The 27181-nt window shown below is 32.3% G+C and overlaps 1 protein-coding gene across 4 annotated transcripts in view; it reads right to left on the bottom strand.

The window, feature by feature from the left end:
- Window positions 1-999: 999 nt before the first annotated feature.
- RTTN (rotatin) overlaps window positions 1000-27181 on the bottom strand; it is a 266106-nt gene continuing 239924 nt past the window's right edge. For all 4 annotated transcript variants that reach the window (XM_007487781.3, XM_056823598.1, XM_056823599.1 and 1 more), the window contains 8 exons: window positions 24363-24460; window positions 22613-22690; window positions 19335-19461; window positions 14376-14578; window positions 11895-12159; window positions 8479-8582; window positions 2447-2516; window positions 1000-1460 (listed from right to left, as the gene is read on the bottom strand). In XM_007487781.3, the coding sequence (XP_007487843.1) occupies window positions 1378-1460; window positions 2447-2516; window positions 8479-8582; window positions 11895-12159; window positions 14376-14578; window positions 19335-19461; window positions 22613-22690; window positions 24363-24460 (1028 nt within the window). In that variant the 3' untranslated portion in view covers window positions 1000-1377. The remainder of the gene's footprint in view (window positions 1461-2446; window positions 2517-8478; window positions 8583-11894; window positions 12160-14375; window positions 14579-19334; window positions 19462-22612; window positions 22691-24362; window positions 24461-27181) is intronic.

Genomic DNA, 27181 nt, shown 5'->3' with positions numbered 1-27181 from the left:
TCCCTGGCACATACAAACAGGAATCACTTTTCCCCCCCCTATTCCTGCCACACCTTTGAGCTAATTTCTTCCATCCTTCATTTCACTACCAAACTTCTAAAAAGAGTATTTTATATTCTTTTTAGAATTCCTAATATATAAAAGTATATACACACACACATATAAACTACTTGTACACTACATCCTGCCCCTACCCCTATATTAAAACTGTTGGGATTATTTGTGGAATATCGACTTAGACAGCTCCAGAAAAACAAATCTCCTTCTTCCCACAAACAGGTTATATATTCTTCTCTGTTAATGGCATGTTTATTTTTGCAGTGATTATTCACTCTTGGGTGAAACTTCAGCAAACTACTCCTTCCAATTACTGCTGCTATAATTCTAATTCAGACTCTCATCACCTCTAATGTAGATTATTAATTAGTTAAATTAAGCTACTGGAAACATTTTCTAAGATTTTCTATTTCCAAACCTTTGTTCATTGAATTTGCTTTACCTTTAATACCCTGCTTCCCACCACTATCCTTTTCTTTTTGAAATTCTATCCATTCTTCAAGGATCAACTCAAATGCTAACTGCCCCATAAAGCTTTCCCTAAACTCCCCAATCAGAAATCTATTCCTTCACTGAACTCTTATACACTTTGTTTTTAATCTCTCAGATTTTACACATACATGTGCACAGGTATCACATATATGTATCATACACATGCATATCTAATTTCTACCAATAGATTGTAGGTTCTGAAAGTGTAGAGACTGTTTCCTCAGTCAGTAGCTAGATGTGTGATTTGTACAAAGCAGATGCTCCATAAATGTTTGTTGAATGAAAAAATAATTATTTCTTTAAGGCCAAGTGTAGGATCTAAATTGCCATGGACAAAGTATATAGATAAAACACTTATCCTGAATTAACAAATAAGTAATAAGTTTTATGACTAATGTTAAATAAAGGAAATGAGACCACAAACATTTAATTTCTTATATTTAGAAGGGAGAAATCTTATAAAAGTTTAACAAGTACATTATGATTTCAATCAGTTAAGAATTTCCCAAATATTTTATTTTGATAAATAAGTAATAAATATAATTTTACAAAGTATTTTATATAAAAAAGTAAAATATATTCCAGTTTTTCCATGTTTTTATTTTTCCATAATCTTGTCAGATGCCATCTCCGGTCCATCATATTATAGGAGAGCTTTGACTATCATAAGATCTGTTTCCTGTTTGGTATCAAGTCAACATTACCTTCCAAAAGGCTTTGTATGTTTTGGATACAAAGTATACAAAAACATGAAAGTGCACAGTATTTCTTTGAACCAAGCTTTCCTAAACCTCAATGTCAGCATCAAAATGGAGGCATATAGGACAATCACATGAAAAGGAGGTGCATTAGATTCTCCAGACATTTGATGTAATAGACATTTAATGAGTTTGCTTCAGGTTCTGAGATAGCTAAAAGAAACAAATGAGAGAAAATAAATCTGTTGAAATTAATAGTATATGTGAAACTTAGAAAGTATCACAGCATTTATTTGGAATTCAAAATGTGATAGCAATAAAGGAAACAAATGCTTTACCTATAAATATTATACATATATTCCTTAATTGTATTTCCCTGAAAGGCTCTTTGAAGGTTTTTGTAAACACTGACGACTTAGGAAAATGAAACAAAACAAATAAGTATGCTTCTTGTACAATTCACAAAAGTATAATCTCAAATATAATCATTCTTCCAAAAATACTCTCTTCAACATTATGGTATATGTGTTTTTAACCAGCTCTAGAATTTATGCTCAGAGCTTGCATGAATGATGTGAATGATGCTTTTGAGTTCAATTAGAAAGAAACAAATAAAGGATCAGCAGACTCCTTAGAGTTCAGTAAAAGCTAAAGTCAGAGTCTAGAACTTAGCAAAGAAAGTTGAACTAATGATGCTCAGAAATAATTTACAATTCTAAAAAAAATTTTATAAAGAGACAAAGCCATGGTAAACCCATATCTCATAGCATGATCACACTGACACAATGACATATTAGATACAGGAGTAATAGTCTTCTTGTCATACTATAATTTAACAAACTGATGTCAAATCAAAGTTGGCTGTTCAAGGTCAATCTTAATTGGGCAGCAGTTCTTATCACACAAGAACATTTTCTTAGCACATTGGCAAAAGAAATAGAGTAAGGAAAAATAGACAAGAATCATAGCCAAATTTTAAGAAGTGATGACATCTTAAACAGTTGCCAGCAGATTTTATTGCTAAAGGCTTAATTTTTTAAAGGACAGAACCAATAAATATCTGCACATTTGCAAAATATCATTTTAGCAAATTGACATTTTGCTGTGCCCTGCACAAAGACTTATTTACTCAAAAGTCAGCATCAATGGTTACTATCTTTCAAGCTAAAGCTAGAAATTTTTTAAAGAGAGAAACTTACTTTTTTTTGCTGAAGCATAGGCTTTATCCACTTTTCTTATTATAGATGGAGTTTTCAAAGTTGCTTTTGCCTGTAGAAAACACAAAGTACTCCAATAATTATATTTGTTCTGCAATTAGGAAACTCAAACTGCCATGGGACATCTTCTGTCAATAGTGAGTTATAAGATTGTAATAATTAAGAGATTTGGTGTCATATTCTCCTGTCCACTCTTTACTTCCCCTCTCCACAATGATCACTCCTATGTTTTATACCTGATACACAATAGGCACTTAATAAATACTTGTTCCCTCCCCCCAACTTGGTATTTATTTCAGATGTCCTTAACCTATAATCATCATCATCATCATCATCATCATCATCATCATTTCATCAGAAGACTATAAATAGCTTTTCAATTATCTGCCTAGGTACACTTCTATGTAACATAAGTGCTGGCAATATTACATGTAGAAAACATATGAGAAATTAAGAGGGAGCCAATGGAATATAAAGATGCAAGACTGTCATAAAACAGGGCAAAAATAAGTTAATGGTGATTTCAGAATAGTTGTAGCAAAATTTAATTGGTAGGTACATAATAATCATTCTGCTTTATTGTCAATGCCTTTAAAATTGCATTGTTTAGGAAATATATTTGTTGGACACACACAGAGAGCAAAATTATCCCATCTGCATATTTCAGGATCTTTTAGTAAACTAAGGAGAATATATAAAACACTACAAATAGAATTACACAAGATAAAAATCTAGACCTCGGGGTCAAAAGAGGCTGGGTCTGGGGCTTAAAGAACATGGGTCAATGCAAGGGTATAGAGGTCCAAAAGAATCTATAATTTATATCATGTCATAGTAAAATATTACAGATTAAATTAATGCAGTGAGATTCTAGACCTCTGACAGTCCTTGACTGAATCTTAACAGTATAGAGGTGGAACATGCTTACTTATGAAGGAAGAAGCGAGTTTTAAGTGACTCACAGACTGATCATATCATTTTAGAGTTTATGATACATAAGAAGAGGTCAGGAAATAGTCTGATATACAACCCATACCTGTCTAGGGGAACCTATGGCACACATGCTGGAGTAGACAGCTCCCTCCCTCTCTCCTCATGTGCCTGAGGACAGTCCTCACTTCACCCACCCCTCTGCCCAGCAGCCCAATGGGAGATGTTCCTCCCACCCCGTCTGGGGTGAAAGGAGTTACTTGACTGTGTTGATGGTATATTGGTCAAGTGTTCTTTTCTGTATCTATCAGGCTGTTGGCCGCTCTGTCAAGCCTACTCACTGAACTGACAGAAAACATGATCTGACTACGTTCTTTATGAAAAATATTTGGGTTTATTAAAATCTTTCAAACAGAGAAAGGAAGGAGGGCCAGGGAATAGGGTTCCCTTTTTCTAGATCTCTAAATCTCCTCCCCCCAAACCTGAGATCCTCACGGATCTATTCTTCTGTTCTTGATGCCAACTTACAACTACATTCTCTGTAGGTTTCCCAAAATTCCCTAGCTATCTTCCTAACCTTCTGACCCTCCAAATATTTGTGGTGGATGAGAAATAATTTAGTAGGAGTAGATATGGGTGAGGTAATCGATGAATTCGCCCTGGAAAGCTTCAGCCAAATATGGCTTCAATCACACCTCCAGGCAGACAGATCTCTTGGCTCTGGTTGGCTTTCCTCAGCAAGATGAAATCTCTGAGTCAACTGGAACATGGGAACTGATTGATATGTAAAGGTTGATAGGCACAGAGAAATCCAAGTGGGTAGGATAAATATCTCAAGGATGAGCTGGATGATGGAGAAATCTAAGGATCTGGGAAAATGGCTTTTCCCTCAGAAACAACAGGTCCTCCATGACAGGAAGTACTCCCTCCAACCTCTCAGAGAGAAAGGAACATTCCTCCTCTAACTGTCATTCTCAGCCTCCCTTAAATCCTTTTCTCACACTCCATGGAATCTTTTCCCTGCCTGGTTCCACTCATGAGCCACCCATCTACGTAGTATCAATCACAAAACTCTGGAAAAAAACTTTTCCCTGTCTTTCTATTTCTTCAGAGGTAAGATGGGTGGGGTGGAGGGCCTCACATGTAGCATGAGGGTTATGGTTTGGGCACTCATTCTCTAAAAGGTTCGTCATCACTGCCATAGAATTTTAGAGTAGAATTCAAAGAATTAAGATTCCAACAAGTTAAAATTTATGGGAGGAATTAATCCAAGAAGAATAAGAATGTTCTCAATTACAAAATTCATATGACAAAATTTGTTTTGATAAGAAATCATTTCCTAAGAGAATGATGTGCCTCTAAAGCTAATCCAACAATGAACAAAACATGTAGGAGATGGACAGGAAGGAAGATAAACAGAGAAAGAATATAAAGAATTATGGTATGGTCAGAATGCAATAAGAGGTCAGAAAGAACGATACAGCATCTTAAATTGTCTTCCCTTTGGAAAATAACCATCCCTCTAGGAAGCACAGATCATAAACATAGGTAATCTAAGAACTGAATTCCAAGTTAGTGATGAGTTGGTAAGAAGCACAAAGCTTGTCCTCATTGAATTGAAGCTGCCAGATTTTGATATAAGTGTAGTGAAAAAACTAGTAGATATGATAAGATGCCAAGGCAATCAACAAGGTATTTGAAATAGAAGAGGAAAAACAATTTTATTTTCATTTCTAACTATGTAGATTATCAGAGACTGGTAAATCAGGGAGACAGCAAAAACAAAGCATACATGAATTCCATGAAAGTATTTGGCAGTCTTTTATGATGCTTTTGTGTAGATGTTCAAGAAATATGAGCACAGAATAGCCTCAAAAAGTGGTCATGATTATAATTGGGGTGGAGATCCTACTAGAGTGCCTTAGCTATGCTATCTTCACCATCAGATAAATAACTTAAATAAAGTCATACATGGCATGTTTATAGAAAAGGAAAATGACAAATGTTGGAAGATATGAAAAAATGGGAACACTAATGCACTGTTGCTGAAGTGAACTAATCCAAAAATTCCAGAGAGCAATTTGGAATTATGACCAAAGAGCTATAAAATTGTGTATACCCTTTGATTCAGCAATACCACTAGTAGGTCTATATACCAAAAAGATAAAAGAAAAAGGAAAAGGACCTGTTTGTACAAAAATATTTATAGCAGCTTTCTGTGGTGGCAAAGAATTGGAAATGGAGGGGATGCCCATTAACTGAGGAATGGCTAAAGAAGTTGTGGTATATGATTATGATGGAATACTATGTACTATAAGAAATTAAGATGGTTTGAGAAAAACCTGGGAAGACTTAAATGAACTGATGCAAAGTAATGGAAGCAGAAATAGGAGAACATTGTATCCAGTTAACAGCAAATATGTTAAGAATGATCAACCTATGAATGTTTTTGCTATTTTGTGTAGTACAATGATCCAAGAAAATTCTAAAGTACTCATTATGAAACAATGGAATCTGAATGAAGAGTCAAACATTTTTTCTTTCTTCTTTTTTTTTTTTACCTTGGGTGCCCCCCCCCATGGTCTATTTTCTTTTGCAACATGGCAAATATGGAAATGTTTTGATGACTTCACATGCATAATCTGTATCAAATTGCTTGCCTTCTGTGTGGGGCAGGGAGAGAAACTGAAACTTTAAATTTTTTAAAATGATATTTTTTACATGTAATCACGAAAATAAAATTTAAAAAATTTTAAGGGTTACGTGAAACTTGAAGGAACAACTAACATTGTGGATAATGGGATTAGAATCCAAGAAATAAAAAAAAAATAGCACAATGAGCCAAATGTAATAAAGTAGCATTTAATAGGAATAAATATAAGTATTGCACTTGAGTTTTTAAAAAAATCAACTATACTGGTACATGAGGAAGGAGGAGGGACTAGACAATAATTGATGTTGGGCAGTTGGATATAGAGAAGATATAGTTCCAGGCCTGGAGTCAGGGAGATATGAGTTTACATCTGGCCTTAGATACTAGCTATATGACTCTTGCCAGGTTATTTAACCTGTTTGTCTCAGTTTCTTTAAGTGTAAATTGAGGATAATAATAGTACTTACCTCACAGGATTGTGAGGATCAAATGAGATAGTTTTGTGAAAGAAGGGTCTGGAACGTAGTAGGAGTTATATAAATAAAGTGAAAAAGACATGGATATTTCAGTAGACTGAAAGATCATGAGTTAAGAAAATGTCAATGAAGTCAGTGGTTGGTGTGATTTTGAGATGCATTAAAGAAATATACTATCTACAATGAGAGGTGACAGTTTTCCCTTATATCTTGCACTGATAAAACTATATCTAGAGTCCTTTTAACTTCATAATGTCACATTTTAGGAAGGAATAGTGGCAACAAGAGGGGAATCAGGATGGTAAAAGGATCAGAAACTACTTCACAAAAGGGTAGGTTAAATTGGTAATTTTAGTCCATAGAAAAGGACAGTGGGAAAGGATCTCCTTCTAAGGATATCAGGATAGCCAGAGGGTAGTATATTTAGTCAGCTTTTGGATAAAGGAAAAGAGTAAGAAACAATTAAAGCTCTCCAAAAGTAGAATGGATGACCTGAGAAGGAACTGAATTCCAAACCATTCCTGAACCTTTCCAGGGATAGTAAAGAGGAGAGGAAGAGGGGTATTTTCATACATTCCATCTCTGAACTTCAAGAATTTTAATTGGCTGTCTCCCAATTGATGGAAGACTATCCTTTCTCATCTCTGCCTCCAGACTGCATTCAAGTACCAACTAAAATCTCTCCTTCCATAGGAGCCTTTTCCAATTCCTCTTAAGTCTTGGGTCTTCACTCTGTTGATTATTTCTTATTTATCTTATATATAGCTTGTCTGAGGTCAGTTGTTTTCATCTTTTTGTGAACTCCTTGAGAGGAAGGGGTTGTCTTTTAACTTTCTTTGTATCCCCAGCATGTAGCACAGTGTCTGGAATACAGTAGACAATTAAAATGCCTGGAGTAGAAAGATGGAATGTATTTATGCAGGACAGTTGAGTTAATAAAAGAATTATATGGATGGCAATGATAGTAGTAAACTTAAAGTTTATTGACATTGATCTCTGAGGTTCCTTCCAAATGAGTCAATAATTCTACAAAAATACAGAATGATTATCCATTTTATCTACCCAGTTTCTTTAAATAGAATCTTTAAATTCCTTAAGTAATTCCCAAATCATTGCCATCCTTATGATTGTTATTATCTCACCAGTATTGTATAAATTAATTCCATCGCTCAATTCCTGGCAATTTAACTGATCATCTCCCAATGCATTGGGGGATAATGCACTCTCTCCCCATTTATACCTTCTGACTTTATTCAAAGACTAAATAAAATTTCATCTCTAAAGGAAGACTTTATCAATTCTTCTTAATTTTAGTGCCTTCCCTCTGTAAATTACTTTGTAATAATCTTGTATATATTTTGCTTGGCATATATTTGTTTTCATGATTGTCTTTCCCATTAGACTGTAAGCATCTTGAGGGTAGGGATTGTCTTTTGTTTCTTTTTGTATTCCTAGAGCTCAACCTAGTGCCTAGCAAACAGTTAGTACATAATAAAGGTTTATTGATTGACTGACTGACTATAAGTATAAAGAAAGGAGTGAAAAATGCACTCATTGCCTTAAAAATGGAGAACAGGATTAATTATTAAATTCAGATATGATATGTAATATTTTCTCTACTTAAGTCAACTTCTGCTACTATGCTATTTTTTCAATATATATTTTAGAACCTTAAATATAGAAAAATATAATGTATATTCTTTGCAAATAGTTGTCACAATTCACTGAATTGAACAGTAGTATAACAATATTGCTCTTAATTTGTACTAACTGGGTAAACCAATGAAAAAATGTATTTTTTTAGAAAAAAACATTTATTTAATGGTCCATTACTTGAATGCCCATAGATGATCTGATTAATTTATTTCCAGGTCTTTAATAACTCTGGATGCATTTTAGAAGCAATGACTTCATTTTCTCTATACCCTGGCTAAATAATGTCTTCAAATACAGACCTTGTGATTATTGTAAATAAGAGCCCAAAGTGCAGCTGCTCCAATTCTCTGAACATTTCTGTTGTCACTTTCCAGACAAGTAGACAGCAAAGAAATAATATTATCTAATGAAGAAATAAGATATTATTACAAAAAATACTTCATATTACATTCTACTTTGCCTTTTCCATGATTTTAGACTCTATTATTATTAAAATTAAAATAATTAAAGTAAAATACATAAAAAATTTAAATATAATAATCTTTAATATAATATGGTCTATAGGAAGAAAAATTTAATTATTTTAAAGCAAAATATAAGAAAAGAGTACATTTTCACATTTAACTGACTTTCACACTTTAGTACCATAGCATATCATTTAAGTTTCTTTTTTATTAATATAATTATTAACAACAACAATAAAAATGATTTTAGGGCTTGCAAAGTGTTTTACATATATGATCTCATTTAATAATCATTTGCTCAATTAAAGGCACATACTGCTTAAAGGAAACCTCTTATGCAAAAATGAACAGAGAGGGTAAGTTATGATAATGATTCTCTTTCACTATACTCAAGCCTGCAATAAAGAAAAAATAAACTCTCTCTTCACCATTTCAAAATAAGTACAAATAAATCACTAGCCTGGGTTGTTAAATAAGATGACAATTAAGAGAGACCACACTTGAAAATCATCTTTAGAAAGTGAGAGTTTTGAAAAATCAATATTTATCTTGTGACAGAAAGAAAAACTAAGTTTAAAGAACCAGGCAAAATAAAGGACTTGAAGGTACTTTGCCATATTCTAAACCCTTTTTTCCAGAAAAAAAAAATCAACTTGAATACTATTTTAAATTTACTATACTTTGTGATTTACTTTCTCCATTGTTATTAGTTTAATAAAAAAAAGTATTTTTATTTTAGATATGAGATTTTCAAAAGTTTTTAACAGCCTTTACTAAATCTGTGATTTTATCAGCACGAGCATGTGGGTACTCCCACCACCACTCCCAACCTGTTTTACATTTTACTTTATGCCAATACTCAGGGGAGTGTTAATGAATTCTAAAGGGTAATTTTTTATTAACTTTTGGGGAAAACATTTTTCTACTGTAAGTCACTTGTAAGCTTATTTTCTTTTCCAATCAATGGGTAAATAAGATCCTATTTAAAGAAACTGGGTTTACAGTCACTTTATTTTAGAAACACATCTATTCTATAAAGTGAAATATGCTTGTATACATGTACTATTATAATGGATTCATATTGAAAAAGATTGTAGTGAGGCCATTTTTTCGTACTTTGAATCCATTGAATAATTCTGGAAACTTTATCTGCATTTTTTAATCTTCTCTTTATAATCATATATATGTCTGTGTGTGTATGCATGTATGTGTGTACATCCTAGAAGCTTTTTTGGAATATGATATATATATGCACACACAAAAGAAAAAATATAAATTAAAAAATTCAGGTTTCATACACAATACATTGGGGGGGGAGGAAGTACGGTATATATGTCATCCTGGCACCCCCCCCCAGCAACTAATTTTATTAAAGCACTCTTACAATGTTGTTGGGAAGGATATTGTAGGAAATTAATCATCTGCTAATAAAATAAATTTCTAAATATTTAAAAACAAGGTAATTGAAACAGAAAAATAGTTATCACTTCACCTAGTTTCCTTCTTAAATATAATCTATTCTTCCACTTTTAAATTGTTTTAGTTTTAAAAATTTCTCCCTAAATTATGTTTTCAATACAGTCTACTTACAATATGACAGATAACGTGATTTTTTTCTGATTTTACTGTCAATTGCTAAAGTCAAATTTCATCACATTCAACCTTAGATTATCTAACCTAGGGCTCTCTAAGCAGATCTTCAAAGAGATAGTTTCAGTCATACTCCCTCTTTGAAGTTTGCTATGGCTCCCACTGAAAACGGAATCTATTTTTGAAATGCTTGCTTCTTCTCTGCCCCCAATTGTAGTGACATCCATGGAAATGAAAAGCAGTCTATTCAGAAAAAAAAAAAACTAATATAGAAGTAGCATCCCTATGATAACAGAATAATAAAGGTAATCTTCCTGTTGTTTTTCTAGCTGCTACAGATGTTTCTAAATCTCAGAGATAAAAATTAGAAAGTAGAACAAAAGTCAACTCAGAAAAAGTCTATGAATTGTACTTTCCACATCCCTTCAACATTAACTCCATTTCATTTCTCAAAACAATTACATTCATTGAAAGGTAAAGAGATACCTCAGCAAAGGCAATAATGAACTACAGTAGAGAAAGACCCTAGCAAAACAAACAAACAAACAAACAAACAACTAAATAAATAATGAATGTAAGTCCTGAGGGAAGGTGGCTTCTGGAGGCACACAAAAGGAGTAATATGAAAAGGAAATGTTTTAAAAGTAGTAAAACCCAATAAGTAACATAAACAGAAGAGATGGTCAAGCGACAAAATAGCTAGTTTTGTGAAGGTACAATGGATTTATAATAACATACTCAAATAACCAAGATAAATTAATCTGCAATAATTAAATTCTTTCTATAAATTTTCTGGTTTAAAATAATAATCCTCCACTAGTTACTACTCTAATGTCTCATAATAAAATGTTGATGACTTGATTTCTGGCAGTTTTACCAGGGAGCTCAATTCTGACATGTCCCATTAAACTGTAAAAGTCTGGAATATGGGTCTGGAATAAGAACGAGTCAAAGTTCGAAAAAGCTCATTACTAAAATGCTAATCATGTCATGATGGGTTTTGTTTTTGTTTTATTTGTTTTTTGGGGAGGATGCAATAACTTGTAAAACTGTCTACTAAGGTATAATTAGAAACTGCATGGGTATGAGTACATAAAATCACAAATCTTTCATACTGAAGCATAATTCAAAACTTCTCACAGATATGCACATTGCAGAATATGAATATAATCTCATGGTCTTTCTCTCCTATATGCATATTATATTTTAACTTTTTTAGAGGTATTAGTTATATTTTCATTGAGTAAATTCCAAGATTCTGAGGACAGGGGTTGTATCTTATTTTATCTTTGTATTCTCAGTACTTAGTATGGATCATTTAGAATAGTAAACTTTTATAATGTTTGCTAAACAGTTTTATGATGTTTATACTGTTTGAATAAATTAAGTTAAAAGAAAAAAAATAGTGGAAAAAATACTGAGACAGCTCTCCTACTGCCCGACACTTTATAGTTATCAAGAATAGTACGCTTCTTCACAGACTGAAATTATTGCTTCAGATGGCGAATTATAAAATTCCTGTTAAATATCTAGCCAATATGCAGTTTTTGGAATGACTCATTAACAGTAACAATGTGTGTACATTGGGCATGTATACTATTAGTTCCCATATATTTAACATTATCCATGCAACATATACACGTATTTACTTGAACACTTACCATGAGCTAGTATCTTGGGTTTATTTGTAGGACTAAAGCAAATATTATGGAGAATAAGAAGAGGTAAATTGGGACTGGTTTTATGTTTGTATTTGCTCATCTCAACAAGTAAATCTGAACAGCCAAGTTTCAAAATCATTTGTTGTCCTTCTTCTTCAGAGGAAATATTCAATAGGAACTTCAACCAAAGAATGGCAAGATCAGGAAGACGTTTATTTTCTCCTTTTGGCAACGTCAGAGATAAAAAGTTCTGTAAGAAATTACTCTGGGGGTAAACAGAGAGAACATTATTTTCTTCTTGAGTCTTAACATTTTCCTGATTATCTCACTAGTCCCTTGATAACTAATTAGCTAGTCTTCTTATAATCTATTTCCCAATATTATTTTCCCCTTTCCATTAATATCCACCAAGAAATAAATCTGTTATTTCCAGGTAGGAACTATGGAGGAAAGTATAAGAAACTTTTAAAATCTTTTTACTAATTCTTTTCCTGATGAGGGAGTGAGTAAACTAATTCAAAATTTCAATTGTTCAAGTATGATTTTTTTTTCATTTCTGATGGAGTGTTTTAGGTTCCATGCTTATTTTTCTCTTTCCTTTTTTTTGGTTTTTGTTTATTTGACTAGTCACTAACAATGAGGGAACAGCTAAGTTGCTTAGATTGAGAGCTAGACCTAAAGATGGGAGTTTTGGGGTTCAAATCTGGCCTCAGACATCTCCTAGCTGTATGAGCCTGGGCAAATTGGTTAACCCCGATTGCTTAACCCTTAAAATTCTTCTACCTTGGAACCAATACACAGAATTGATTCTAAGATGGAAAGTTAAGTTTTAAAAAACAAAAATAAAAATTATATTCCAGAGAGGATAGAAAAAAGAAATAAAATTCCAGTCAGGTATCTTGATTATTCATTAGCTGTTCTTGTTTGGTCTAGGAGTAATCTGATCCACTTACATATAAATGCATTTCAAAGGTAATTTGTGAATATAGTGCATCCATTCTAAATTAAATTAATCAAATAAGCTTTGTTAATTATCTACTATGAACTAGACATTGAGGATACTAATGCAAACATGAAACAATCACTCCCCTCAAGGGGCTTGCAATCTTGTAGGGCTGGGGAATATAATATCTTCAAGACTGGTGAAGAGCTTCACATGACAAACAGGAATTTTTATATTATAAGGAATGAGGAGTCATCAAAACCAGTTGAGCAGCGAACAGTATAGTCATGGCATAGTCAAATACCAATTTGGCATAGTGTGGAAGATGGATTGGAAAGGGGAGAATATGGGTCACACATAATTTACATTTGAATATAGTTTTTTTCTATCATTCCTAGACTGCTAAAAATATCTCTTTTCATTAGTCATTAACTAGGAAGCAATTCTCTTCTCTTCCTTTAATGATAAGATAAATTTAATACCATGGCGTTTCTATGCATGGTCTTAGTGTACAAATGAAAGAAATAAAAAGTAGCTTTATAAAAACACATGACAACAAGTTGCCCATAAAATAGACATATTATAGAAAACTTAAGGATCAGTTTTCAAAATCAGGAATATAACAAGGCCTGAAATTATAATGTTCTAAATGTACAGCTAAAGTGATCAAAGCCTTGAGTCCAAAACAGAACCTAGGATGATACTGTTCCAAATTACAGCTTTTAAGTAGTTCATTTGTGCTTAGTATGTTGTGTTACATTACATTTGTTCAATGCTATTAATTCACAAACTAAATGAAGCCAAAATTAACAATAAAGTCAAAATATTGTCAGTACAATCTCAGAGAGCAGACTGAACAGCCTACTACATTAAAAAGAAGGTAATAAAAAGGAAATGGTGAGGAATCCTACAAATTCATAAAGCAAACTGTCAATCTAAATTTAACTAAAATTGTTACTACTTGTTGTTGCTAATAATTCTAAGAGGGCATCACTTTTATGATCTCAAAATAATGTAAAAAACTTGCTTTGGAGTTTAATTTTTTTAAAAAACACAGCTTCCATCTTAGAATCAATACTGTATTCCAAGGCAGAAGGAGGTGAGGACTAGGCAACAGGGTAACTTGCTCAGGGTCACAAAGCTAGGAAGTGTCTGAGGCCAAATTTGAACCCAGAACCACCTGTTTCTAAGTCTGGCTTTCAAACTATTGAGCCACCTAGCTGGCCCCATGGAATTTTACTTTTAAAGTAGATGATAATCACTTACCTCAGAGCAAAAAAAGGGGGATATTAAATACAAAAGAATATGATTTCCATATGCTAGTTCCCAATAATTTTGATATGCCAACTGGTTTCAAGGAAAGGATACCATTTATTCATTTTTTGATTTTCTAAAAATAGCATCTTATAATCATTTAATTTTCATGTATTCTGGAATTTGAGATTTCGGTGAATAAATAATCAAATTATTAGCTTTTGTCATAGGCTCAATCACTGGATATGTCTGTTTATGATGAACAATAGAGTTTAAGTACTTACCTTTTGAATAACTCCTTTACAGTCATGTGATAAAGCAACATTTGCAAGAAGTGTAAAAGCCAACTGCTGAATTGTGGGATTCTCAGAAGTCAAATGTGAAGCCCATTTTAAGATACAAAGCATCAAAGAGTTACGTGGTGTTCCTCTAAATATGGGCTGACCAGGATACTGCACAGAACTTGCCCCACAAAGAGAAGTACAACCTTAAAGAATGATAATTTATTATAATTGTTAATAGTTTTATTATCTAACTACTGCCTGTCAACCAAAAATAATAAGTAGCAAATTAACAGATTATATTTAGGCACATACTTTTGTTTTGGGCCCAAAGACTTATTTCAAATGTCTTCATTGGTGGTTCTACCAATTTTAATCTATATTGAAATCTCCTTCCCCTATTCCTTTTCATTTTTATCCAGCTCAGCTCTATTCTTCTCCTCCAAGTTCAATTTGCTCCTACTATCTCTCTATCAAACACCAACCATCTTAATGATCTATATGAGTGTGAACTATTATTTTTGTTGCTGTTAAAATATAATCAATATCATTTTCTGGTGTTATTATTATGTCCATTTTCTTTTGATTCTTTTGTCAAAAAAAGTACTGAAGATATATAAGGTGTGGGCTTTTGTGTAGTCTTTGACCTTTCATTTCTCATTTCTGATCCACATTTTCAAATATGCAACCTTCACCTATTTCCATTTATTCACTGAAGTCATTAAGTATTAAAGTAAATGCTAATTTAATTTTGAGGGTCTTCCCAAGCTTTCTGTAGAATTTCTCTAATTCTTCATCCTCTGCAACAGATTTGATATGAAATAATTATTTTTACAGTAATCTTTTTGCAAATAATTATCATGAACACTGCAATTTTAGAAGCCAAGATGGTCAAGGAAATGCCATAGATATAATTTATAAAGATTTATTTAGCAAACTGCCTGACAAAGTCTCTCATATAATTCTTATGGGGAAAATGGGAAAATATGGGTTAGACAACAATAAATTAAGTATATTCGTAACTAATTGCTTGGTAAGACTGATAGCATAGTCATTTTGGTTTGATGATCACCTAATACTACCATTAAATATTTTTATCAATGACATGTGCCTATTTAATTTGTACATAACACAAAGGGGGGAAGTCCAACAGTTGACAGTTGGGATTCAAAAAGGCCATGATAGGTTAGAACATTGTTATTGTTTTTTTCTAAAAAGTTTAATAGGGATAAATGTTTCGCCTTCATTTTAGGGGTAATGATTTTTCAGAAATGTATTAAATTAGATGGCCTGAGGTTTTTTCCAATTCTGTTCTTTTGTGAAAAGACAGATAAGAATATAGACCCTTTTCCCAAGAAGCTTATAATGTAATGGGAGAAAAATAGTAAAGCAAATAACTAACACAAAACAGTGTGAACAATAGAAATGAGAAATCATGGCAAAGTTGAATCTTCCTTTGCTACCAAAAATTGTAGGAATGAATTTAGCTGGGCAGAAGTTAAGAAAAGCTTCTTGAGGGAGATATCTCTTGAGTTAGGCTTTGAATAATGAGAAGGAATTCAAGAGATGGAAATGAGAAGAGTCCATTCCAGACATGGAGGCAGCATGACTGATCAATGACAAAGAAACGCAAGAGGATATGATGATAACAACAGTCAGATTTGACTTGAATTTAGAATACACAAACAGGAGGAGGATATAATCAGGAATTTATCTTTAAAAAAGAAGAAAATGGGGAACTATTTTAAATAAATTGTATGCTGTGATAAGAGCAGATTTATGATAAGGAAAAATATTTTAACAAATATGAAAGAACAGTTGAAGAGAATATAAACTGTAAGAGGTAGGAGTAACAGTTAAGAGGTGACTACAGTAGTCCAGATGCAGGCAATCAGAGTTTGAACTAAGGTGTCTGAAGTGAAAATGGCAAAGAAGGGCCAGAGCTAAGAGGTACGGTCCAGGGACAGTTGAGGTAGAATTTATGGGACTTATTTGTCTGGAGTATGGGGTAAGAGAATACAGAAGTCTAAGATGACTCGATGGTAAAACAGAGTACCCTCAATAGAAATTAGAGAAGTGAGGTTTTGTGGCAGTTTGGGGATGAGAAAGGTGAAATTTTCAATTTTAAATATTTTGAATTTAATGTACTGTTTGAACAACCCCATGAAACACTTCCAACCCTAAAGTGCTAAATTCAAGTTAGAACCTTTGTTCTACCACTTACCAGTAGTGAGTCCTTAGCAAATCGTTTAGCCACTCGGAGTGCTATTTCCAATCTTTATTCCCACTATTCCCAAACTCAGTTCAACTCCTCTGGTCAGATTAGTATTTTCCCTCTTTCCATACACATGCTCATTTTGATGCCTTATCTTTATTTGTGATATTTTTAATTCCTGGAATTTACGCATTCCCTTTCATCCACCTTAACCATTTCTTTTTAGTGTGCAGCTCAAATCTCAACTCCTCCATGAAAGTTTCTTTTACTAACTAGATCGTTGTGTTTCCTTTTTTCTTGAACTTCTGTTGCAACTATAGTCACTATCACACTGTAGGAACACTGTAGGACTTAAATTTTCTCCAACTACTTTGAATGTTAATTTTCTGCCTTAAATAGATGGTATGATAACTGAGGTTAGGAAACATATTTCCTTCTTCCTTTGTATCCTTCACAGTACTCAGTGGAGTCCTAGACCCAAACAAAGCACACAGTAAATACCTCATGATTTACCAGGTGGAGGAAAACATACAGTTTTACATTACAATCTTTACCATTGTACCTCAAAGAACATATCTGTGGGCACCAATATAATAATCAGGGTAAAAGCATTTGAGAACAAATTAGAGAAGGTACAAGAGACTCAAGAAAAATTTAATCCCTTCTTTTTTTTTAATTTTTAAAATTTTTATTTTTTTTAAACCCTTACCTTACCTTATATTGTATTGGTTCCAAGGAAGAAGAGTGGTAAGGGCTAGGCAATGGGGTTAAGTGACTTGCCCAAGGTCACACAGCTGGGAAGTATCTTGAACCTAAGATCTCCTGTCTCTAGGCCTGGCTCTTAATCCACTGAGCTACCCAGCTGCCCTCAATCCCTTCTTTCTTAAAAGTGAGAGTCCCAGTCTAATTCCTAAACTGTTAAAGGATAAGAATAGGCAATTTTTTGAAAAAGAAATTTAAAGCTACCAAATCACATGATAAAAATACTTTAAATCACTATTGTCCTAAATTAAAACACTCCTGGGGTACCACCTCATACTTATCAGATTGGCTAATATGACAGAATGAGGAAATTACTTATTCTGGAGGAAATGTGGAAAAACTGGGACACTAAAACAGTCGGTGGAGTTGTGAACTAGTCCAACCATATTAGAGAACAATTTGGAACTACACCCAGAGGGCTATAAAACTTCAAAACCACTACTAAGTTTATATTCCAAAGAGATCCAAAAAAAGGGATAAGGACCTATTTGTACTAAAATCTTTATAGCAACTCTTTTTGTGACTGCAAAGAATTGGAAATTGAGGGGATGCTCATCAGCTTGGGATTGCCTGAATAAGTTGTGGTATATGATTGTAATGAAATACTATTGTGCTATAAGAAATGAGGAGGAGGACCATTTCAGAAAAATCTGGAAAGACATATAAATTGATGTGAAAAACCAGGAGAAAACTGTTCACAGTAACTGTAATAATGAAAGTGTGATCAGCTATGAAAGACTTAGCTACTCTAATGAAGACCTAATGATCCAAGACAATTCTAAAGGATTTTTGATGAAAAATGTTATCCACCTCCAGAGAGGGAACTGATGAACTCTGACTGCAGGCTGAAGCATACTTTTTAAAAACTTTTCATATTTTTCTTGTATTTTGAGGGTGTGTTTTCATTTGCAACATGGCTAAAATGGAAATGTTTTATATGATTTCACATATATGATCAATAACATTGCTTGCTTTCTCAAGGAGAGAAGAAGAGAGGGAAAGAATTTGGAACACTAAACTAAAAAAATGAATGTTTTAATGTGGCAAAATAAATTTAAAAATGTATTTTTAAATGAACAAGCTGAAAAAAGTAAGTTTGTAAGGGCACTAAAGAAAGAAATTACTTTCAAAAGCAAGACAAATATGAAAGGAATGAGGTAGGTACCAATAAGATGGATAAACAATCTTGTATTATATAATATTTTTATCACTGAAGACATTATTTTAAATATGATAGATAACTAAATGCTATTGTTTTATCTTATTGTGACTTTTATAAATTAGTATGCCAGTGAATTATATTTATTGAGAATAACATTTTTATTATTACAACATATACTACATGTATGTACACACATGCATATGTATGCACATGCATCTGCTGAATGTATACATCGTCTGTGTGTGTGTACATGGACATTTAGCTGGCACAGTGGACAGAGTACAGGAAAACCCGAGTTCAAATCTGCCCTCAGACATTAGCTGTGTGACTCTTTGACAAGTCACTTTACCCCTTTTACCTCAGTTACCTCATCTTTAAAATGAGCTGGAGAAGGAAATGGCAAATCATTCTGGTATCGTTGCCAAGAAAACACCAAAAGGGGTCACAAAAAAGTCAGATACACTTAAAAATGACTCATTAATAGCAACAATGTGTTTACATTGTGCACATATACTATCCTCCCTTCTGACTAGAAGGTAGAACAATGTACCTCAAAACCTCCATTTAAGGAGGAAATAAACTCATATATCTCCTCATTTCTCACCTGGCTTTACTACTCTGCTACTTGTCTAACTTTTCCACCATACTCCTCCAATCCCCAGTTGTCCTCAGTTGTCTTCATCTTGCTTTTCAGTCTTTTATATGATGTCTACCTTCATTCAATTGCAACCTCCATAAGGGCAGGGACTATTTGTATCTCTACCTCTTAACAGAGTGACTGGCATAGAAGAGTTGTTAAATAATGATTAACAAATATATTTACCTGCTGGAAAATTTGCAGTATAGACACAAAGCAGCTGTAGGACTACCTTCATCAATGAATCATCCAGCAGAAACCATGGCCAAAAAGCATGTATTAGAGGAACAAAATGTGCTCGAAGTGCTGCTGCCTATTGAAGAAAATATATAATGATTTGGAATGGAAATGTATAGAATGATTTAGAAAGTAAGTATAGAATGATTTAGAATACATGAAAACTAGCCATTAAAATAAAATGTAGAAAGAACTGTCAACTTTTTAAATATATCCCTCTTTTAATGATTAACATTAATTAAGCTATGAGAATCAATACATAAACTTCAAAAGGATTAAATATTTCCTTTCAATAGTAGATATAACATTTAGCTATCATAACACAGAACAGGCCTTAGACAAGAATTCATTTTTGAAAGAGATTTTGATAGTGCCCTCTTTAGATAAAAATGGCTAGATGGAAGTTCCAAAGACATTTAAAATTAAATGAGCTACAGCCTAAAATGCTGAAATAATGATATATATAGTCAACTGTTACTTATCCCAAAATGGTCAGAAAGTGATCTAGTTAATTAAAAATTCCAATTAACATCAAATTGCCTTGTATACCCAAAATGGATTTATTATATCCCAATTATTAAAAAATCTCTTAAATACAAATTATTCTTCATATAATCTTTACTTAATTATTATGAAGATATTTTTGGATCTTCAGTATTTTGGATTTATGATTATGAAAATTAATTATTGTTCACTACATAATATTTATTCCTCAAAAGGGGATATATGCATTTTATTCTAAAATTTTGTTGGTTGTGCACAATTAAAAAATAAGAAAAGTTCCTTAGTATTGATTAAAAACCAAATTACAAAATTAATGCATAGGACTAAACTAAAACTCAAATCCTCCCAATTTAAAATAACTACTCATTTTCATTTATCAAGTTCTTCTAGAAAAATGAGTGACCCCAAAAGTCAAATTATGACTTGAGAAATCTTTTTTTTTAAATTATTTTCATTATTTTTAAAAATCCACTGATAACTGAACTGGAATTAGGATGCTTTTGTTATGAGAAACAGACTAAATTATTGCGTGTAACTACTTGTAATGATGACAACAGTGACAAAAATGTACTGCCATAATAAATGAAACACATTGTAATAGGAACTGGAAACCACAAAAGTGACATCCAAAATAAAAAGAAAAACTCAAAGTACAAATATTGAGAGATTTTGATTAGTTCCCTCATTGTTTACTTGTACCTTAGCATATTATATTCTTCTTTCTCCTAATCTCATAAACTTTTTGAAAAAAAAAGTTTTTAAAAATTATTTTATTTACTATAATGACACATTTTCTGATTTATTCTTAGCTCAGGAATTTGAATATTATGATACTTTGTTTGGTAATGATTCCATATATATGTATATATGATTCCATGTATATACATATATATGGGTTATATCACAATTGGCATAATCCAAAAGTGGTTAGCTTCGTTAATAACTAATCTAGTATTAGATATTTCCTTATAGTCAGAGCTTGTCTAGTATGCATGTAAACTATAGTACTCCATGAAGAAAGGGGAACATAGTAGAGGATTATTAAGGATACTATATTTTACTTAATGGTGGTATTGTTGTGATTTAAAATTTTTCACACCCAGAACATATTTCACTAATATGCAAACATACATGAGTAACCAATGCAATTAAGATAAAAATGATGTTATTGGCTTGCACATAGTAGGTGCCCAGTAAACACTGGCCAAATGAATAGTTGCTTATGTAAATTATGAAAGAGGTTTTGAATAAGGTTATACTACAGACTGACACACAAACACATATTTCTGATAAAACCACAGTACAAAACTAATGTGATGTCTTATCTCCATCAATATTATGATTTTTCTAAAACAAAACCTGCTGTTTAGGATACTATATGAGTAAAAGCCTAATGATGAGGAATATGAAAGAAATTGTTTATTTATCTTTTAGAACATTTCTTGACTCTTTGAAGTTTCAAGAATTAGAAATTTGAGAGTAACTTAAAATTTACTTCAGACTGTCATATACCCGTGAAATATTCTTCAGATACCTTTTCTGAAAGCCAGCATAATTCAAATAATCTTGAATGTTTGCTCTCATACCCAAATTGAACATAATGCAATTATATCATGCAGTACAATTCCAAGTAAGAGGTATTATCACATTTCCATGACTAAGTTAGAGAGCTGATGTATACAAGAAATGTTTATGATATTACCACTCATATTAATGTTTTAGCATATTCAAACTGGGCATGTTTTTTAATGCTTTATATAAAAATGCTAAACAAATATAGATCAATGACCTAAAACTCTAAATAAATTTCATAATTATTTTCCAGGTAAAATAAAATCTTTAAGGTACTATTATTCTATCTTATGTAGATACTATTATACAGCTGTTGATTACAGATATTACAGATAGTGAAAACAATAAACTGAATGAAGTAGGTAAAGCCTCAGAATTAAAATTCAAAAACTCTTGACTTCTACTAGTTGAACTTAAAGACAGTTTTTAACAGGCTTTATATATGTTATTGTATGGTATTTGTGGGACAGCTAAGTGGCATAGTGGATAGTGCACCAGCCCTGGAGTCAGTAAGATCTGAGTCCAAATTCAGCCTCAAACACTTACTAGCATTGTGACCCAGAGCAAGTCACTTAATTTTGTTTGCCTCAGTTTTCTCATCTGTAAAATAATCTAGAGAAGTAAAAGGCAAATGACTCTAGTACATTAGCCAAGAAAAACCTAAAATGGGGTCAAAGATTTGACAACTGAACAATAAATAGTAAGTGCTATTTGAAATACACATACTTCCTCTACTGACAAACAAATATGAAATTAAGAGAAATTCTAATTAACTTCTTTTTAAAATTTTATATCTTGTCATTATTTATCCTTAAATTCTACTTTATTAACTGTAAAATTGAAATGCCCAGAAATAAATCAGCATTTACATCAATAAGAAGTAGAAGTCTATTACAGTTGCCTCTGATGTTTAAAGGACAAAGTTAAAGAATTGATATAAGCAGAAAAATATATAAAGCAATTGATGATTGAGAATATTTCTAATGCAACAGATTAATTTATTATTACTAGGTTCATGAGTTATTCAATTGTGGCATCTAAAAACAATAAAATTCAAGGAATTTTCACTTAAATCTTAATTTATTCCTTATAATAATCAAACTGCTAGGGATCATTACTGCTATCAGAAGTCTGATGGTAGCTTTACTTACTTTATATTCCTTATTTTGATAAAGGCAATTTCTTAGCATCTGCATGGCAATATTTAGTTCCTTCCTAAAACCATTTTCCTGTTTAAATAAAAACAAATGAAAATATCTTAACAACAGAATGAATATTTTTTATATATAGTACCCCACTTTTGGCTCAAGTTATAATGCAGTAGAACTTCAGTCATGCCTGACCAATGTAACTCTGAAGATGCTGACAAGCTAACCACCTCTGAAAGATGACCATATCTCAGCAAACTCATTCACCACAAAAAAGCTATTTCTGTTCTATCAAGCACAGAGGAATTGAGACATATAATAGGCTCCATGTTTCATTTCAATAAAGTGATGCAGGTACTGTATGGTTTTCAATCACATCAGATGTTGCTTGACATTCTCAATGATGAAGTAAGGGGTGTCTACTTCAAAGAGGCACACAAAAAGAGTAAGGAAGACCATGACAAATATGTATGCCATTGTTACAAATTACTTTTTAAGCTAGTTTTTTATCTCATTTATAAAAAAATTAAAATCCAAAAAGGCTTAGTCTAAATGCAGCTTTTTATTACACTGGGCTTTCTACTAATATCATCAGATTAATAATGTCAATATATGCCAGTTTTGTAGAGTAAAAGTTTGATAAGACAGAATTCTTTTAATTTCTCCTAATTATGAAACAAATATCTGGGATGTATAAAAATGTTTCACATGCCAGTATGCTAATGAATTTATCATTTGTAAGGTATACTTCATCAGGAATATGGCATAAAAAGTGACATGGCAGAGAGGGAACAGCATGGGAAAACTCTGTTTTTCAAATGATACTGTTTGACTATAAATCAGTGTTATAAGTCACCCAAAAAGCACCAAAGAAATACTTACTATAAGTAAGCAAGCTGAAACATATGATCAACGAAAAACTGTATAGGAGGGAGGTCATCAGACATATAGGAAAGGAGATGAGTCAGTCAAATAGGAAAAGCAAGGAATTACTTACTTGAACCACCTGACTATTCTACTACTGACCATATAATTTCAAATAATCTAAGAAATAGCTCCCAGAACAATGGGAGTCCTCCCTCACCTAAAGCCATGTAATAATGGCAGTATGATAGGATAAAGAGCTGATAAGCACAAGATCACATGGTATAGATAAGTTACAATCACTGGAAGAAATACTGATATTTTCAAAATATGGGATCCATCAATGTATTGAATAAGAAATGTGAAACTAGACATATTTAATAATAGGCATGTGTGTGTGTATATACAGATGACCTTCATATATTTACTATGAACTAAAAACTCAGATAGACCAATGCCTAAATTTTTTGAATAATTACATGGGTAATATGCACAGTATCATTCCTATAAAGAAACATAAATAAGTCATTAAACAAAAGACATGATCTAAATTCTAGTTAAATAATTCTAAAATTATTATAACAAGGTATAATCACAAATCCCTAAGACTTTGATAATATCATCTACAAATAAATAATGAACATCTACCAGGATGTTTTCTCATCAGATTGACTGCTCATTATATATAACTAGCAGATTAATATTCAATTTATATTAAACTGTATTTTGTCATTTCCTAGGAAAGGATCAATGAATATATGAAAAAATAAATTCTAAGTAAACTCATTCTCTTTTAAAACTAATTTATCTTATTATTTATTTGTTATTATTTATAGTTATTATTTATATTATTATTTATTACTTATTTTAAAGTAGATTTTGTACTTACCTTTTTTTTTGGCCCCCTTTTCCTAGGCTTCAGAGAATCTAAGTTGAGTTGTGCATGAATGTGTTTCATCTGCTCTATGCAGCTCTCTATGAGGCCAGCTGAAAGATAACATCTCTAAGTTTTAGAAGTAAATTTCCTTGATAATAGTTAGAAATTTCATTTGCAACCAAGACCAGTGAAAAGATAATGTTTGGCTTTCTTACCACGGGGCTTATGATTTTGATGAGAAATGGAAATTCGAGAACTTACTTTCTTCCACTTATTTCTATGTTGGCTACTTCTAAAATCCAAGTGAAAGCATTTATATAATGCTTCATAGTTTACAAAGTACTTTACATATATTATCTTACTTTATAGACGTAGAAGCCTGAGACATAGGCCAACAGAGGTTGTGATGTACTTAAGATCACAATGGTTAAAAAGTGACAGAACTAGTATTTAAACCAGGTCCTCATTTCAAATCTAGCACTGTGCCCATTACACCATACTGTCTCTATTATTTACAATAATGTGTTTGTGTATCTGATTATGGTAAATTTAATTCAGATGGATAGTGGAATACTGATCCAATAACTTCCATTACTGATGATAGCATCAGAATTCAAAGTTCAAACAAGTGAAAAATTTATGAAACTAGATGGATTAAAAAATTATGTTCATAATAATGGGTGATATTTATCCTTAATTAAGTAGCTAAATCACCTGAATTATTTCATTTAAGTCTCACAACAATGCTAAGGTATAATTATCCTCATTTTAGAGGCAAGGAAATGGGTTCAAAGTGGTTAAATAACTTGCTTCTCATCAGTCTGGTAAATCTTAGAGGTGGGCCCTGAACTCAGGGAGTTCTTGACTTCTAAGGCCATCCCTAGAGATTCACTACATTATTCTGTCTCTCATAGTTTATTTAGAAAAGTTTAAGGAGGAGAACAGTTTTGTTATTGTGTAAACATCTGAAGTGAAGCAGGAAAATGTTTTTTACCATAAAAGGGGAAAAAGATACTTAGAGATTTAACCAATAAAAATGACAATTCCTATCAGGCATGTGAAGCAAAGAGTGAGAGGCAAACTGTTGAGACACTTAAAATGAACCTGCTGAGGCCAATCGAAAGTGAAAAACAGTGTCTGGTTAAACTAATGGGTATTAGGCTCATCATCTCTGCTTAAGTAGTTCCTCAATGTAGATAGATAGTATATAGTTTTCACCATTTGCTTGTGGGAGTAAAATATGAATCTGGTATTTACTCACATAGTTTTCTTTCTTGCTTATTTTCCACCTCAAAAATTGGGTCAAATACTAATTATCAGGAGGAAATATATTCTGCTTTTCTTCATAATAGTCCCTTTCCAGCAGTAGTCAGTTTTGATTTTCAGTAGTAACAAAATGCTCTGAAGACTGGCTGAAGAGACATGAATGAGGCTTGCTTACTGAAAATATGATGTTTACTGGCTAAAAGACTTAAAGAGTTATTTAGCCACTTTCCAGTCATGTCTAGTTCTCTGTGACGCCATTTGGAGTTTTCTTGGCAAAGATACTGGAGAGGTTTTGCCATTTCTTCTCCAGTTCATTTTATAGATGAGAAACAGAGGAAAACAGGGTCATAGAAATAGTATGTCTGAGATCAGATTTGATCTCACAGAATTGAATCTCCCTGACTCCAGGCCTGGAACACTATCCACCACTGTGTCACCTAGCTAGTGGTTTAAAGAGTACTCTTTCCTCTTTTGTATATATTCCTTTTTAGATCTGGTCTATGGATATTGTGGACATTGTCTGCTAATATTTTTTTAATAGGAATTTAAAGATGATAAAATGTTTAATTATTCATTTTTTATTTTCATATATTTCCCCTCAGAATATACTGAGTGTTAAAAGGATGACAAAATCTGATCTGTAGATATAAGCTGAAATGTGATTAGCAGGAGAATAAATGTATGAAAATACCCTAAGAGTAAATTCTTTTACTAGTAGAGAGATGAGCCTGATAACTTTTTTAAACTCATATCTTCGGTTTTAAAATCTATACTATGTATTGGTTCCAAGGCAAAAGAGCTGTAGGGTTAGGCAATGGAGGTTAAGTAACTTGCCCAGGGTCACAGCAACCTAGAAACTTTGTAGTTTTCAGGTTTTTTTTTTATTTCTTTAACTCCAGTCATTTCAATTACAAAACAACACATGCTACTGGATTCACATCTAGCATATATCAACTAGAACATTAATTACTGACATGTTAGCTCAAGTCATGGTATATAAATAAAGCTTGTTAGAGAATCTCTAATTCATAATTTACTGACAGGAATTATCTAGAATTATCACAGTGACTAATTTCTATTTATTTTCACACATATTGTTAAAGAGCAGAACCTTAAGAATAGACTTATTGTACATGATAGGCATTTAATAAATTCTTATTGAATTGAACATGAGGGACAGCTACAAGTTTCTGGAGGAAATTCAAATGATTTGGATAGATTTGTTGTAGAGAAGAAGAGACAGAAGGATGATGATTCTCTTCAAGTATGTGAAAAGTTACTATTACAAACAGTTCTAATTAAGAAAAGGATCAGCAAAAATAAGTTTTGATTAATAGAAAGTAGGAATAATCCTTAAAGCTTATCTAGTCCAACCCCTTCATTTTAGAGATGAAGGCCAGACAGAGGTAAATCATAAATTCATATCTGGTGGCCTTCAAACTGAGTATTTTTCCACTATATTATTATATTGTCACCCCAATGTTTTGTGGTGAGAATGAAAGACTTCATATATATATATATATATATATTTATATATACAGCCCACAGTATATTGGTACTACTGA

This window comes from Monodelphis domestica, chromosome 3, assembly GCF_027887165.1.
Source record: "Monodelphis domestica isolate mMonDom1 chromosome 3, mMonDom1.pri, whole genome shotgun sequence".
NCBI lineage: Eukaryota > Metazoa > Chordata > Mammalia > Didelphimorphia > Didelphidae > Monodelphis > Monodelphis domestica.
This window is presented reverse-complemented; position numbering and strand designations above follow the sequence as displayed.